The following is a 17,008-nucleotide window of genomic DNA, read 5'->3' as shown; positions in this document are numbered from 1 at the left end:
AGACTTGTTATCAAATAAAAAACAAACGACATTTAAAAAAATCTTAATGTGTAGCATCTATTACATTTTCAAAGATACATCGTAGTGGTATCATCTTATTTACATTTATACACAACTAAAATATTATTATTATTTGAACGACCATATTTACACACATCATAAATACATTATGTTCGTTAAATAAAATATTTTTAAACAAAGAAATGAAAAATGCAATTATAAACTTTGAATAATCGTCCACAATAATTAGTATAAAGGAAACAAATCATCACTCGACCCTCTTTCGATACACAAAACGAATCACATACAAAACATAAATACCTCATTCGTACAAATCGATATATATTATTTATGTATATTTATTAATTTCTTTTAAGTTAGTCCTATCTATGAATCTAACTGTTTACTTACTTATTATTTTGTATATATATATACCGTTCATGTAAAATATGTAGATACAACGCGTAAACTACATATTAACTTTTTGTTTATAATAGTTCGTCCTGTATTTGTTGCTGGTACACAAAAACAAAAGCAATCGAAAAACTTTCTTTCTTCTTATTAAGTTCCTCAGTCGTCTTTAAGTTTCGAGATCATCTTCTCTCTGGCTAGAAAAGTACGACACCAAACCCCCAAATTCTCCTCCTACCTCTTCATCATAGGGTCTGCTATTACTGCTGTCTGATGTAGGTAAAGGAGCGTTCTCTCCTCCGTAGGGTTCTGTGTACGGTGACCCTTGATAACCATCAGGAGGTTGAGCTTCTTCTGGTGGTGGTATCGGTGCGTATGGTGGTCCTCCATAAGGATAAGTAGAAGGGTGAAATGGTGGCGGTGGTGGCATACCAGGGGCAGCAGTTGGGGGCCGGTGGGGCAAGTGCTGCTGTTGTTGTTGCACAAACCTCGGGGGAGCAGAGAGCATCGAAGGGGCGGTACTTATCGGTCCGCCAGCAGTATAGTGACCAACTGGCGGACGCGAATAAGAAGGCAACGCAGATTGTTGCGAAGAAAGAGGCGGCGGCGCTGTAGCTTGTTGTTGGTCTGACTTATTAAGAACTGTTGCGCCGGAAACGGGCGGCTGAAGTACTGGGGTCGAGTTTCGTTCTTGTTGGTTAGGACCGGGAATGTTGATGGGTCCCCCGCCTGACGGAGACGGATCCATGAGATGCGAGTGATACATAGGTGGAGGAAGGCCTTGGGGTTGTTGCAATCGATGTGGAGACGCTAAAGGAGGAACCCTTGGGACTGGGTATGGTGATGACGATGGAGGTGGTTGCACATACGGACCTGAGAACATAAAGTATTATACAAAATTGTCATATTGAATACTTCAGAATTTATTAAAAACACTCACCTCCTCTCGGTCCGTTATTGGTGTAATGGTACGGTCCAGAAGTTTGAGACGGCGTTGATCTCTGTAGAGACGTCGAAGGAGCGGTAGATGCAGGAATTCCATTAGTGGGTAACGAAGTATTAGATCCTGACGAAATAGGGGGTGGTTCGCCAGCCGGTGGTGTCCCGTACATCTTACTTGGTGAAGGAGAATAATTAGGATTATTATTATGCTGCTGCAACATCCTTGTGATTACTGAGGGCACGGGCTGACTCTGTGCAAAGGGTTGAGGGGGTGCCGCTACCGTCAGTTTACTGGTCAATATTGGCGAATTAGTGGACTGATTTGGATTCGATGTGGGATAAGAACTGACACTGCTTTGCTGTTGATCAGGTGTTCCAGAAGCGATGATGCTAGGGGTGGAACTGTTTGTTTCATTGCCACTCATGGAACTGCTTGATGCTACCGCCGCTGCGGCCGCGGCTGCAGCAGCAGCAGCTGCTGCTTGTTCTTTAGCTAACGTTTTCTTGCCTTTGCCCCGACCTCGACGTTTTTTAGGAGTTCCTTCTGGAGTCACGTTCATGGGTGAGATTTCGCTAAATAGAGGAATGGTAGCGCCAGGAGGTTCTGACAATTCTTCATTCTCTTTTGGTTCTAATGTTACATATGGAGATGGTGAAGGGGAAATGGAAGCTAATAAGAAAAGAAGATTTTAATAGCATATAAATCATTTTTGGGTCAAATTTAATCGTGGAAAGACGACAATAGGAAACTTACTCCTTATAATTGATTGGGGAATCATCGGCGAAATCGAAGAGACGCTCGGGTATGTTGACGTCGCAATGGTTGCAGGTGGAAGTCCAATGTTTGACGATAGAGGTGCTGACTGTGTTGCTCTAGTTAACACACCACTTGAAGGTGAGGCTTGAAGTGATGGTCCGCCAATTATGTTCGGATTTGTTGAAGGCCCCATCTCGATAATACCTCCACCACATGCACCTAAAGCTGCCTTCGGTTTTCTTCCCCTTTTCTTTGGCGTTTTCGGTTCCTCGCCACCTGACTTTTCGCGTTTCTTCCTTTGTTTTTCCTTTTCGATTTGCAAAGCAACCAATTTTAATTGTTCATTTGCGAATTCCTCTTCCTCCATCATCTTTTCCATTTCTTCCTCATTCATGTCATCAAAATTCCTGTTGATTTCATCGACTGAACTGCTTTGTTCGTCTTCGGCAACAAAATGGCGCCCCTGATTAGCGCCCCACGGCAACATGTCCGATTCTTTGCTCAAATCTTGAGGTAAGTGTTGCTGGTGAGCGACAGCTTGAGTAATAAAGGGCGCATTATCAAATCTTGCATGTTTAGGATCAAGGAGATTTGACGGAGGTGCTTTTAAGTCCACGGGAAATTGATTTGCGGGAATGTTTGTCGACATGTCAGGTTGAAAATCGTTAACGGATACAGATGTGGTGACAGGTATGGTTTCGTTCGAAACAATTTTATCACTAAGAGGAGGTTTTTCGTTAGAGTTATGTACCAAATTGTTCCCTTCTTTTGTGTTATTATTCGAAATTTCAGTTGCTTCTTTCAACACTTCAAAACTGCCAGTTTCTTGCAGTGACGGTTCATGCTTTGATACATCTTTTTTTTTCTCTTCTTCAGAGCTGTCTTCTTCTGAATCTTCTATCACATTTTTGCGTTTCTTTTTTAGTTTACTAGCCAATTCGTCTTCGACTTCGTCGTCTTCTTCGATTATTTCATCCTTTTCCAGTTCTGAATCTTCGCCTACTTCGTCTTCGTTAGCCACATACTCTTCTTCGCTTTCTTCGATTTTACGAGTAGATTTTCTGTTTCGGCTCTCCTGAAATTGAAAATAAAAAAATACGTTATAAAAAACAAGAATGACGTTGAAAGCAACTTACTTCTTCGCTGTCTGTCCCAAGAGCTTCAAGAAAATTAATTTTCTTCCCTCTAGTTCTTCGACCTTTTGTAAAATTATCTTCATCGTCATCCAAGCCGCCGTATTTTATTTTAGGTTTCTTCCGATAACAATCTTCATCATCGTAATAGCTTTTCTTCTTCTTCTTCTTTTTTGATTTCTTTGGTTTGTACGACGGTAATTTAAACGAAGATCTATAAAAATAAGTGGTAATTAATTAGTTTACAAGTTTTAAAATTTACTTCTGTTTACTTTTACCTTTTAGATTTTTTACGCCGCCCCCAAGACTTATCACTATCTTCTGATTGGGACTCGTCCCAGATAGAACGAATTTTTTTACGACTTGGCGCTTCTTCCTCTTCGTCTGATTCACTTTCATCATTTACTAAAAGTATAATAAAGTTAAAATACAACTAACGATTATTTTTTTCAAAATATTCACTAAAATCTTTGTCATATCTTGCTGTCCGGGCTCGAGTTGATCTCCTTAGTGCAGCCCTGCCTCTTCTACTAGCGCTACTATCGGAATCGAAATCTTCATCGACTTCTTCCTCCTCTTCCAAACTAAACCAGAATTAAATCAAGTATAAATAATGATTTCTTTAATTAGACCATGTTAAACTAATAAAAAAAGTGTTTAGTACCTTGATCCTTTGAAATCTTCATCCGAGTCAGAATTCTCAGAACTAACATCTAAACTATTCAATTTTCTTGATTTCTTTCTGCCCTTAAATGTTCTCGTTTTGGGTCTTACCACTTCTTCATCGTCTTCTTCGTCATCGTCATTTTTAGAATGTGTTTCTGGAGGTACAACCGGAGGTCTTTCATCGAATTGCATCTCCAACTTTCGTTTCTCAGCATCTTCTTTATTCGCGTTTACAATGGTGGCTATATCTTTTCCTCTGCCTTGATTTCCAGCTCCCTTCACTGACTCCATTTCTTCCTGTTAATAAATTTATAAGATACATGTATCACTTTCAATAGTGACAACCATATTATTCAAGAAAAGACGTAAATGAATATGAATATTGGTTAATAAAAATTAGAAATTATTTAAACAGCTTCTGCAGAAGACTTTTCCTAAAATAAGGGTTAACTGGGTGGTTTTTAATGTGCCTGCAATTGTGTTTTCGTGAGACTTTGTTTAAATTAGGTTTTTTGGAGCAAATTGCTTTGCTCCTTTCAAGAAAAATTTCAAAATCGAAAGTTCGATAGCCGCAGCTTATATGTACATAATTCTAAAGTCATTGTGTTATTTTAGGAACACTATGTAACTTATAATAGCTGTAAGCCCGCCATCTAGCGTACACATATAAAGCAAAGGCCTTGATGTACACATTTTTTTTAAATTTCATTTTCTAATTTAATTGTTTTATTGCTCGCGAGAACATCTTGTCGATTGAGTCATAATTATTGCAAAAGCAACAATTTCAGGCATCTTGAAAAACACCTGAAAAAATGTTACTCACCCCGATTGCCGAGTTGATAAGATCGTCGTAATCATTAAATCTGTAGGTTTGTGCTTGTCGCCTCTGCCGTAACTGATAAATAGGTTCGTCACTATCATCTGAAGTGGAAGAAGTTTCTGAGCTTGTACCCCCGGTGGACCTACCACCGTCTTCATCTTCTTCTTCGTCAGAACCCTGATCCTGTTTTTTTGTTTTCTTGTGATGGTGATGTTCTTCAGAACCTTCCTTAGCTGGTAATACGTTGTCCAAACTAATACCAACGTAAGCCAGTCGTTCTTTCCTTCTCACTTCCATTTCTCGTTTGCTGAGTCGTTTGTCGAATTCGATCAGTTTGTTTTCCAAACTTTCGACGAGACTGATATGCTGACAGGGAGGGCAAAACCAGTCTCCTTCAGGAATTACAAAGAGTGCTGGTCGGAGACAAGAACAGTGCCAGCCGTTATCGCATTTGTCACATAACAGTATCCACTCAGGATGATCTGATTTGCCGCATTTTTGACAATTTGTGTCGTCGATTTCGTCATCAACGTCTGATTCTAAAAAAAATTTTTTTCGATCATTTTGTGTTTTTTTGAAAACAGCAGGCTCATTTAATCTTCTCTATATATACTTCGTTGTTTAAAGCTTTTATTATATATTTAATTTTTACATTTTTTTTTTTGTGTTGTTAAATGATAAAAATAAATTGCATATTTGCTTATAATAAGAAACACAATTTTCTTCAGTTTCATATTGAATTTTATTAAATGCTTTAATTTTAATTGCTAATTGGGAGTACGATTAATTTGAAATAACAAATGAATCATCATATTTACATACTGCAATTCTTTGAACAACTTAATTTTAATAGTAGTAAATCCAAATTAATTTCTTTAAATAACGATTTCAACAATTACATTAACATTCCAATAAACTAAAAACAAATAGAATCTACTTTCTACTATTTCAAATAATAATTGCAAAAAGAAATACTTGTGTGCATTACACACCTTTTTTAACGGTTCTAGCTCGTTTTAATGGTTGTACTTCTCCATCTCCTTCTAGATCGCTCTCTGGAGAGAATTCATGATCGGATTTAAACAGCGGTTCTTCCTCGCTAGGTTCCATTTCTTCATATTCTTCCTCCTCTTCATTTTCTTCTTCCGAACTGTCATCGCTACTGTACTTCCACGGATTCGTTTGTTCATAAAGTTTACGAGAAAAAACCATTCCAGCCTTTCGTTTCTTCCTTTTCTTTTTACTTTCAGATTCCACGCTCATAACCGTTGTTTCTTCTTCGGGAATGATTGCTTTTTTTTGTTGCTTTTTGTGAGTTTTATAATCCTGTAACGTAATAGATAACAATGAATTAACTTAACTTAAAATTGAGGGCTTGTTTTTAGACGTACCTTATCTTCCTCTAGTTTTTTTCCTTTCTTCTTTCCTTTGCCCTTTTCATCCTTTAAAGCAACTTCTTCCAACTTTCTCCTTTCAGCCTCTTCTTTAATTTTGATTTGGGCAATACGGCGTGACGTTCGAACAGATCCTGTGGATTCTTCGTGGCTATTTGTAAAGTTATCAGGGATCTCCAAACCCAGAAGTGTTTTCTCTGAAAGTAAGTAATTACTAATTTTTATTTTTACGAAAATCGCGCTACTTACTTCTGGGCCTGCCTTTCTTACTAGGTGGTGGAGTAGTACATGCATCTGTCCTTGAGTTCTCTGAATTAACATCGCTACTAATCGCTGGGCTTTCAGTTTTCGCTGCACGTAATTTAGTTTCTCTTTTGGGTCTACCAAGCTTTTTCTTAGACGTCGGTTTTTCTTCACTTTTTTCCTGTTCGCCACCCTCCTCACCCTCATTACCTCCTTCTTCACTGCTACTAGCTGGTTGCATCTTTTGTTCTTCTACAATACGCCGCAAATCTTTGTTCGCAGCACGTTTTCCTTTCAATTTTGTACGTTTTGCATCATCCTGTTTTTTGATTTCTTTTAGGGAATCAATACTCTGTTCAGCAACTCTTTTACGATTTCTTGTAAGTATCCTAGCAGGTGGGGGCGATGGTGTGGGAGAATCATTAAAATCAAGTTGGAATGAATTGAAAGTCAACGGAGTTGAGACAGGGATCGAAGTATCTTCCTCTTTTTCAGCTTCTTCCTCTTTGTCAGAAACCATTAATGGATCCTGTTCAGCAACTTCGAAGATGTCACTGTCGGAATCCACGAGTGATTCCGCATCTTTAAAAGCAGTTTCAGTTGGTTCATTTAATTCGTCTACATCCACATGAGTTAATAAGGGTACGGATTTTTTAACGCAAGGTGGTTCTACAACGGGATCTGTATTTTGTTGTTTTTCTTTTAGATCAGCTTTAACATTAACGTTTTTCTTTGTTTCGACAACTGCGCTGCTAGTTTTTTTAGGTTGTGGCTGAACCTCCTTTTGTGCTTCATCTTCTACCATGGCACTTGGTACAATTTGTTTTTGTATATCTTTTAGAGATGGTAATTCAGCAACTTCTTTATCATCCTTTTCTAAAGATTCAGAATCATCCTCCTTTTTTGCCTTACCAATTTCTTTAGTACCAGCAATTTTTAAATCGTCCGTTTGATGTAATTCAGATTTAGTGGTCTCCAATTTGGTTGTGCGCTGCGTTTCGATATTGCAGACAGATTCTATATTCTCTAGTGTTTTACTTTTTTCATTCAATTCAAAGCTGTCGAACAATTTCGGCTTTTTACTAGGTGTTATTGTTACCATTTCGTTATTTTCGATGTTTCTCAAAGAATTATGCCTGGTTTTAGCAAGAGATGTTTGAACTTTGCTAATTGTTATTTCCGACCTTTGACGTAATGTTTCTAAATCACTAACTTTTTCGGTTGTAATCAAATCTTTTATTGCAGGGTCTTCTTTGCTATCGTCTTGAGATTCCTGTAACTTAACTAAGTTTGTACTACTACGTTCTAATTTGTCGCTATGAGTTGTTGGAATTAATTCTATGTCGTCAAAATTTTTATCTAATGATTTCCTATGTCTACTTTTCTCTGTAATTTCTACGTCTTTTTGACTAATTTGCTGAAGTTCTTTTTTCTGTGGGAGTTTTGCTATTTGTTTTGTATGTAATTCAACCTTTTCTGAAATTCTTTTTTCTTTTTGTTCAGTTTTGTCTGGCATTTCAGTAATTAATTTGTTTTTTTCTTCCTTTTTTTCAGCATCTTTTGATTTGTTTGAATGCAAATCTGTTTTGTCTTCTTTCATCGTCTCTAGCTCGACGTCATAAATTTTCTGAGTATCGACATTGGTAACTAAAGATACTTTCTCATTAACCAAAGGCTTTTCGAAATTTGAAGGAGTCATTTCTTCTTTGTGTTTGCATTCTTCTTGTTGTACTAATATTATTGTTTCCTGCTGTTTTATTAAAATGTTTTCTTGTTTACTTTCTTTAATTATTGTCTCATTAGGTTCTATCTTACCAGTTTCAGTACACTCTGGTATTTTTAAGGGTAATGTTTTATTAACTGAATCTTCAATTGTGTAGTCCTTAGATTCCTCCTTTTCTGTTATTGCATCCTCTTTAAGTTTTTCTGTATCCACATTTTGATCCCTTTCATCTATTTCCTGTTTTTGAGAATAAACTGGTATTGCTTGGTGACCATCTTCTTTAGGCAATTTTTGGCTTTCAGAACATAAAGTCTCATCTTTTTGCAAATTATTCTTAAACTCATTTTTACTTATTTTCTGAAGTTCTTTTACTGGCTCATTTTTGAGCTGCTTTTCATTTAATTGTATACATTCAGTTGCTTCGTTTTCTCTTGCAGATTCTGATTCTTCAACTTCTTTTTGTTTAGAAACGTCTAAATTTTCTTTAACTGTGGTGCTTATTACATTTTCTTGTTGAAACATTTTACTGCTTTCCTCAATTTCATCATTTACTATTTTATTTTTTACCTGTGATTTCTCATTAGTATCCATTACATCACTGTCTTTTTCATGTTTTTCTAAAGGCTGTTTACTGCTACTTTCAATTATACTATCTACCATATTAACTTCTTTTGAAAGACACTCACTGCTGTCCTTAATTACGTCTTTTATTTTTTCTTTTTTCAGCTTATCATCAGTACTTTCAACATTCTCAAGTTCTTTAAAATGCTCATTGTCCTGAAATTCTTTGTTTACTTCGTCGCTTACTACACTTTCAGTGATTTCTTCAGTAGTATTTCTCAAACTTTTGTCTTTCACTTGGGAGATTTTACCAACATCCTCAAATATTTTTTCTTCTGTTTGAAGTTGTCTACTGTCATCTTTAAATATTTCAACTGATCTTTCCTCAGGATTACCACTACCTTCAACAACCTTTAAAGGAATAACCCCAATTTTGTTATTATGTTCTATTACTTGCTGGACTTCTAGTTCATCTTTTTTCTCGGCTGTTTCCTTTACACCTACTGCTCTAACATTTTCTAAATCTTTTCTAGTCAGTTGTTTACAGTTTTCGAACTTCTCTACATTATCTGTACATTCTTCAAAATTATCACTAATAGGAACTATGACATCTACACCTGCAACCACAGATTTATCTTCACTTTCTACGGGGATTTTATTATAAACTTCCACTTCTTCTTCCTGGGTATCTGTTTGTACAATGTCAGCTGCTTGTGGAATTTCTTCATCACTGTTTACTAATTTTTGTATTTTTTCAATATTGGAAACTTCTTTGGTAGATGAAGATTCAATTGAAACATTTACTTTGCTGTCATTATTTACTAAATTGCTATTATTCTCTTGCTTGTTAGGGTTTGATTCTTTTACGGTGAAATCAGTAATATCTGGAGAGGAGTCTTCAGCATTACCAATATATTTAATTTGCGCGGAAAAATCTAAAGACGACTCTTTAGTAGTTGTGAACTTATTTTGAAGTTGTTTTTCTTCCTTTGTATTCAATGTGGGGGGCAGTTTTTGGTTGGTTTGACTTTCACTTGAAGAGGACACTTTATTACAATTTAATTTCGATCTTATAGGACTTATTGTCGGCGATATTTTTAAGCTACCCGGTCCAAAGAAGAATACAGGTTTCTTAATTGGCGGAGGCATAATAGATTGGGGCACTTCTTCGGTTACGTTCTTCGTATCACTCACTCCGCACAAATTCAACGTACTTTCGCACTGAGTTTTGTGATCGTTTTCACTTTTATTGCACTGTGTTACAACCGTAGGGTCACCTCCTGTTGGTTTGCCCATGTCCCATCTGGAGTTTTTAACGGGGATTCGCGCACCTGAAGATTTGTCAATCTTTGTGTCAAATATCGTCCCTGAAAAAGAAAAGTCACTTATTATATTTTGACATAAGTAAACTCAAATTTAATTTTCATCTAAAGAGATGTATTACTAAATGTGCTACTATTAAATAAAACAGGAATGGGGACTGAGCAGGTAATATGTTCATTTTGCTTTAATTAATTAGAAATTGATTTTAATTTACATTAACGTGTAGATTTGACATTTTCAAAAAATAAAATTAAAAATTTGTAAGAAGTTAATTACTAGTGCTACTTTTAAGCACTTAATTTTTTCTAGAATTGTTATAAACGTTTCGCAAGTTGCAAAGGAAGAAGAAGTTTAAATAAATTAGACGATTACTTTATAAAAGAGGAAAATTGTGGAGGTTTTGTGGGAATGAGATGTAAAAAATGTAACAATGTTATAAGCTCGAAACATTGTATATTAAATTATCACGTAGAAATTTGTAAAGGCCCCGTTTCTCAAACAGATTATGAAACAGGGTATAAAAGAAAGGTGGATTAGATACCGATCAAGTATTAACAAACACTCTTTGTTTAACATTAAATGTATACACAATAGCATATACTCATTAACGATTGTATACAATACAAATTTTGAAGAGTTAATCGAATTATTTACATTAGTAATTTACTTTTAATTTTGAAATTAGAAGAAAATTAGCATACTCACCTAACTTAAATTCCTGTTTCAATGAGTGAGTCGTCTCGCTAGGTGTTTTAGCCTCATTTATTGAACTTTTCGCCATTTTTTCCTTGACATCGACACTATCATCAGAAGTAGTTCGTTGCTGGTCGTCGTCCTGTTTTTCGTTTCCCGTTGCACATTCCGTACCAGTACCTTCGCCCTTAAAATACATCACTGGCTCTTCTACCACTTCGCCCACAATGGGAGACTCCTCGCCCTCCGGAACGCCCTCATTTTCATTGCCTGAACCCTCACCCATTACATATATAACAGGCTCGTCCACAGCATCATCCACTTCAATAAAATTAGGTGGCAACTTTTTCGGTCGTAATAAAGTCGGGCGAGTCCTTTTGATCATCACTGGATCTTCGCCCAACGAATCTTCCGCGTCGGGGAGGTTCCGTTTACGGTAATGTAGCGCGTGTGGTGCAACGTACGTCGATGGACCCCGACCGAATTCGGTTATATTTGCGGCACTGTCCACTGTATGCATAGTGATCTGTTCCAGGTGATTAGGGGATAGAAGTTCTGTAATCGGTTTTATTCGCAGATTAATAATCGGTTTGATGGTCAACGGCGGGTGGTCTTCTTGATTTTCTTGACGATTCTTCGTTGATAGAACGTCATCAGTTTGTTCTACAAATTAGTAAGTATTTTATATCCATCATACAAAAGCATTTACTGTCTGGATACCTTATTCTAGATAGTACATCTTTATAGGCGTTTTAACTTATACTTTTCAAATATTTACCGAATAAAATTTTGTTTGTGCCAAAGAATAATTAATAATTCGGTTCTTGTATGTTAAATATTAATTATTTTTTGATCATGATTGAGATAATTGAAATTCATAACACAGATTATAAAATCACAAAAACGTTTATAATTACCTTCGTTTGTGGAATTGTTTTGGGAGTAAGCAAATTCCCCTGCAGATTTATTAGAATTACTGTCTTCTATTTCAATCGTCAAGGGCTTCATTGGATCAGATGTTCCTTTGTTTTTCCCATTTTCTGACAACGTCTCATCATAATCGTTTGAGTTGTCGTTCGAAATTTGTTTGTCTTCTATTTCGCGTTTGGTTGATTTTTCAGGTTCATTTGTTTGTTTGTCCTTTTGTTCACTAATTTTATCAATTTTATTGAGAGTGATCGAGCACATCTTCACAGGAGACTGGTCACTTTTTTTGTGATCCCAGTCTTCATCATCATCTTCGTAATCATCCTTTCCTTCTGATGTCTTAGATAATTTAATGCCATTGATGTTACTGATGTCTTCAGTACCCAATTTATCACTCTCCAAGCTGGTGCTGTCCTCATTTGTGACGGCGTCAGAAGCGGATGCTGACGCTGATGCAGCCACTGAAGACTTGTTATCAGACAGCTTGTTTATAAGCTGCACTAATTCACTACGGTCTCTACAAGGAAAACAAATAAGTGCAACTAATAAGAGCAAATCCTGTAATTTTAGAATAAATAAATTAATTTATATACTTTGCAATGAGACTCCAGGTTTCTTCATCAATATCTTCTTTATAAACGCGAATTTGACAATTTTCATCAGTTTGAAACCAATAAGCACAACCATTTCGATCTCTACCCAATGGCTGACAACGCAATTCTTCTGCAGATAATTTATTTACTTCATTTTTAAATTTGGTGTTGTAGTCAAACTGCATTTCCAGAAGTTCCTAAACCAAATAATAAGTAAGTAATATGTTTCTATTAAACAAATGTTACTTTTGAATATAAGAATGAAAGAAACAGTAATTATGTTGATAAAAACTTACATAACACAGTATTTTTCAAACTATACAGAATTTATTAAAATGTTATTACATTTAACCTAAACTACAAAATTATGATAAAATAATAAAAGTATTTTCATGGTATTTCAGTAATTTTAAAGTTTTTTTAATCACATTTTAAGACCTGTATTGCATTTGTTTACATAATAGAAAGTAAACTTTGTCAAAAGTATTTGAATTGCATACTCACTTTGAGCACACGAAGTTTAGATGAGAGTCTAGCCTTTTTATATCCAAATCGTTCGATTTCCCAAGCATCCTTACTGCTAAATTCATGGCAGAATTTTACTAAACTCCTTTCCCAACGTTCTGCAGTAACTGACTTTCGAATTTTTCTTAAAAGTTTCACATGCATGTCCACCAAGTATTTGGATACTATAGTATGCAAGAACATTTCTTCAGAAAAATCTTTGTAATATTATAGGTTGTACTAAGTAAACCAATTACACATTACATTAAGTACGTTTAAGTTTATAGTTGAAATATTTTCAGGGGAGAAAGCAGTAATTGCGTTATAAAAAAATTAGTTCATAAGTAGCCTTACCTTCTTGTGTGTTTTCAAGCATTTCCTGTAAGTCTAGAAAGTCTATGTCCGACAATCCGCATGTTATACCAAACTTTTCAAGAAAACCGCAAATAACTGCAAAGTTTGGATCATTATCACAAGAAGCTTCATTGTCGGACGCCATTTTCAGCGGCCTCACAATATTTATTACACATCAAATTAAATAGTTTTCATTGCTTTATTAATCACCAATACTGTCTTTGCACTCAACAAAACCACCTTGTAACTTTTAATGAAAGTATTGTCAAAATATTTAATCTCCATGACAAACAACTTGAAAACTTAACTAAAATCACAACCCACAAACCAACCGCAATGAACTACGTTTTGTTTGGTTTGACATGCAATTATCGGAGATTTATGCTTCCAAACAATTTTCTATAATACTTGATGGAAACTTTTATTCTTAACAAATAACAAAACTATTAGAAATGTCAATAAGCTAAAACGCTTCTTCAAAATTTCCTAAATAATTTTTAAAAAAAATCCTGATTAACGTAAATACACGAAAAACAGCAGATTTTGATAGTTCTGAACTTTAGAAACTGTTTGAAAGATGGCACAACAGACAATTTTGTTCCAACTTCGTTTCAAATGTGTGAACGTAACGTAACAAACTTCAGCATAGACTTGTCTATGATAGACAAAACTTCAGTTAACCATCTATGGTTATGTATGTTTTATTTTGCTGTAGTGATTGCAAAAGGTGCCAATTTTATTTTATTTTGAAATAAGAAATACTTTTAAAAGCCTGTGATTAATTATGTTTATATTTTCTTTCATCTAATGGTTGGTGTAATACGTGCATCATAATATAGAGTTTTCAGTGAAATTACTTTACAGTCTTTCTTCAAATTGTGAAAGTGTCAGTACTTATCAAAAATATTGTTTAATTGTATTTCAAAAAGCTTTGAAATATGATATTTAAACGTAAATACACAAAATATATGTAAAGTATTATTTCATACCTATTAAGAAAAGAGCACAATTCGTTTGTAATATGTTAAACCAACTGGATTTTTTTGAGGTTAGTATACTTTTATTGAGATGTACAGTTATATTTTACTGCTAAAAAATGAATGCTTTTCAATTCTTATATTCCAATTATGATATAGAAAATTATAAGTGGTATTTTGTACTATTTACAGATTAATTGAAGTGTTGAATAAATTGAGGTCCCAAGAAACACAATCAATACCATGGCCCCAGTACCACTTGAGGGGATACAAACAACTGCTATTAGTAACATGTCACAGGGCGGATATGCCACCCCTCAAGAAGGCAACAGGGGAGGACAGATTTCTTTAGCAATGCTTATAGATTTTATTGTACAAAGAACATACCACGAATTAACTGTTTTAGCAGAATTGTAAGTAAATTTAGTGTGTAAATTGTAAAATATGTTGAGACTATATTCCATAATTGTGGCATTTTTTAGACTCCCACGTAAAACAGATATGGAGAGGAAGATTGAAATCTACAGCTTTGCTGCGAGAACTAGACAGTTATTTGTCAGACTACTAGCACTGGTAAAGTGGGCTAGCAGTGCCTCAAAAGTAGAAAAATCTGCTGTAAGTGTTGTTCATACTAATATTTAATCAAAATGAGCATATAGTCATTCATACTTAATTAATTTTATTGCAGTTAGATTTTTTGTGATACTTTTATTTTATGCTAATTACTAAGAAAATTTATTTTAATTAACTCTTCTACAAGTATACTGAACTAAAGAAATAATAGTTAATATTGAAAAGCTTGTGAAACTTTGGTAATAATGTGATAACACTTTTATATTTATACATAATGCAGCTACTAATTATTCATATTTATTAATTTGTTTGTTTATTATTTGGCCCTCTATAAAGTAAGAGGGCATTCCAAAAATTGCACTCAGTCACTAATGATGTGGGTGCGGATATATATACAGGGTGTCAGCATAAGTGGTCTCACTATACGTTCATTGACGCACTCTGCTCCCCTTGACAAGGAAGGCCGAGTTGAAATTCTTTTACAGTTTTATAGATTCGCGTTCATTATTTCATTGTGAATATACAGTACACTGCCATCTGTTACCTGAATCTTTAATGAACACAAAAAACATTTTTTTTTCAGAGGATTATGGCCTTTTTGGATAAGCAGTCTCTCCTATTCGTAGAAACAGCAGATATGCTAGCCCGAATGGCTCGGGAAACTCTTGTGCAAGCTCGTTTACCAAATTTCCATATACCTGCTGCTGTAGAGGTGTTGACCACAGGTACTTACGGAAGATTGCCCTCTTGTATTCGGGATCGAATTGTGCCCCCCGATCCTATTACTAATGCAGAAAAACGAGCCACTTTGCTGAGATTAAATCAGGTCATTCAACATCGACTTGTTACAGGGAATCTTCTACCACAAATGAGAAATTTAAAGGTAGTGTGAAATACAAAAACTTTTTTTGTTTTTGTTAATAAGTATTACATTTAGTAATCCATCTCATTAATTTTTAATTTATCATTTTTAGATAGAAAACGGTCGTGTAACATTTCATGTGGAACGCGAATTTGAAGTTTCGTTAACTGTTATGGGAGATGGCCCAAACATACCTTGGCAAAATATTTAATCTCCATGACAAACAACTTGAAAACTTAACTAAAATCACAACCCACAAACCAACCGCAATGAACTACGTTTTGTTTGGTTTGANTATATACTTTGCAATGAGACTCCAGGTTTCTTCATCAATATCTTCTTTATAAACGCGAATTTGACAATTTTCATCAGTTTGAAACCAATAAGCACAACCATTTCGATCTCTACCCAATGGCTGACAACGCAATTCTTCTGCAGATAATTTATTTACTTCATTTTTAAATTTGGTGTTGTAGTCAAACTGCATTTCCAGAAGTTCCTAAACCAAATAATAAGTAAGTAATATGTTTCTATTAAACAAATGTTACTTTTGAATATAAGAATGAAAGAAACAGTAATTATGTTGATAAAAACTTACATAACACAGTATTTTTCAAACTATACAGAATTTATTAAAATGTTATTACATTTAACCTAAACTACAAAATTATGATAAAATAATAAAAGTATTTTCATGGTATTTCAGTAATTTTAAAGTTTTTTTAATCACATTTTAAGACCTGTATTGCATTTGTTTACATAATAGAAAGTAAACTTTGTCAAAAGTATTTGAATTGCATACTCACTTTGAGCACACGAAGTTTAGATGAGAGTCTAGCCTTTTTATATCCAAATCGTTCGATTTCCCAAGCATCCTTACTGCTAAATTCATGGCAGAATTTTACTAAACTCCTTTCCCAACGTTCTGCAGTAACTGACTTTCGAATTTTTCTTAAAAGTTTCACATGCATGTCCACCAAGTATTTGGATACTATAGTATGCAAGAACATTTCTTCAGAAAAATCTTTGTAATATTATAGGTTGTACTAAGTAAACCAATTACACATTACATTAAGTACGTTTAAGTTTATAGTTGAAATATTTTCAGGGGAGAAAGCAGTAATTGCGTTATAAAAAAATTAGTTCATAAGTAGCCTTACCTTCTTGTGTGTTTTCAAGCATTTCCTGTAAGTCTAGAAAGTCTATGTCCGACAATCCGCATGTTATACCAAACTTTTCAAGAAAACCGCAAATAACTGCAAAGTTTGGATCATTATCACAAGAAGCTTCATTGTCGGACGCCATTTTCAGCGGCCTCACAATATTTATTACACATCAAATTAAATAGTTTTCATTGCTTTATTAATCACCAATACTGTCTTTGCACTCAACAAAACCACCTTGTAACTTTTAATGAAAGTATTGTCAAAATATTTAATCTCCATGACAAACAACTTGAAAACTTAACTAAAATCACAACCCACAAACCAACCGCAATGAACTACGTTTTGTTTGGTTTGACATGCAATTATCGGAGATTTATGCTTCCAAA

At 34.8% G+C, this 17,008-nt stretch overlaps 1 protein-coding gene and 1 non-coding gene across 3 annotated transcripts; both read right to left on the bottom strand.

Moving 5' to 3' along the window:
* Positions 1 to 10: 10 nt before the first annotated feature.
* Positions 11 to 17,006, bottom strand: LOC108739229 (centromere-associated protein E). 2 transcript variants are annotated; one of them, XM_025974630.1, is made up of 16 exons: positions 16,617 to 17,006; positions 16,263 to 16,447; positions 15,759 to 15,955; positions 11,584 to 12,110; positions 10,679 to 11,329; positions 6,373 to 10,017; positions 6,121 to 6,320; positions 5,722 to 6,055; positions 4,733 to 5,268; positions 3,908 to 4,206; positions 3,706 to 3,827; positions 3,522 to 3,648; positions 3,247 to 3,457; positions 2,108 to 3,185; positions 1,352 to 2,023; positions 11 to 1,284 (listed from the first exon to the last, which is right to left on the bottom strand). In XM_025974630.1, the coding sequence occupies exons 1-16, from the start codon at positions 16,759 to 16,761 to the stop codon at positions 581 to 583; spliced, it is 9,633 nt and encodes a 3,210-aa protein (XP_025830415.1). In that variant the 5' UTR covers positions 16,762 to 17,006; the 3' UTR covers positions 11 to 580. The 2 variants fall into 2 exon arrangements, with proteins under 2 accessions (XP_025830415.1, XP_018328533.1); XM_018473031.2 differs by lacking the exons at positions 15,759 to 15,955; positions 16,263 to 16,447; positions 16,617 to 17,006 and adding exons at positions 12,187 to 12,383; positions 12,691 to 12,875; positions 13,045 to 13,591.
* LOC112904502 lies at positions 14,939 to 15,058 on the bottom strand. Its single transcript, XR_003231142.1, has one exon. It is a non-coding gene; the product is annotated as a U4atac minor spliceosomal RNA (small nuclear RNA).
* Positions 17,007 to 17,008: the final 2 nt, after the last annotated feature.

Source organism: Agrilus planipennis, unplaced genomic scaffold (assembly GCF_000699045.2).
Source record: "Agrilus planipennis isolate EAB-ADULT unplaced genomic scaffold, Apla_2.0 scaffold140, whole genome shotgun sequence".
NCBI classification, from domain to species: Eukaryota; Metazoa; Arthropoda; class Insecta; order Coleoptera; family Buprestidae; genus Agrilus; species Agrilus planipennis.
Note: the sequence above shows the minus strand (reverse complement) of the source record. Positions and strands in the feature narration are given on the sequence as shown.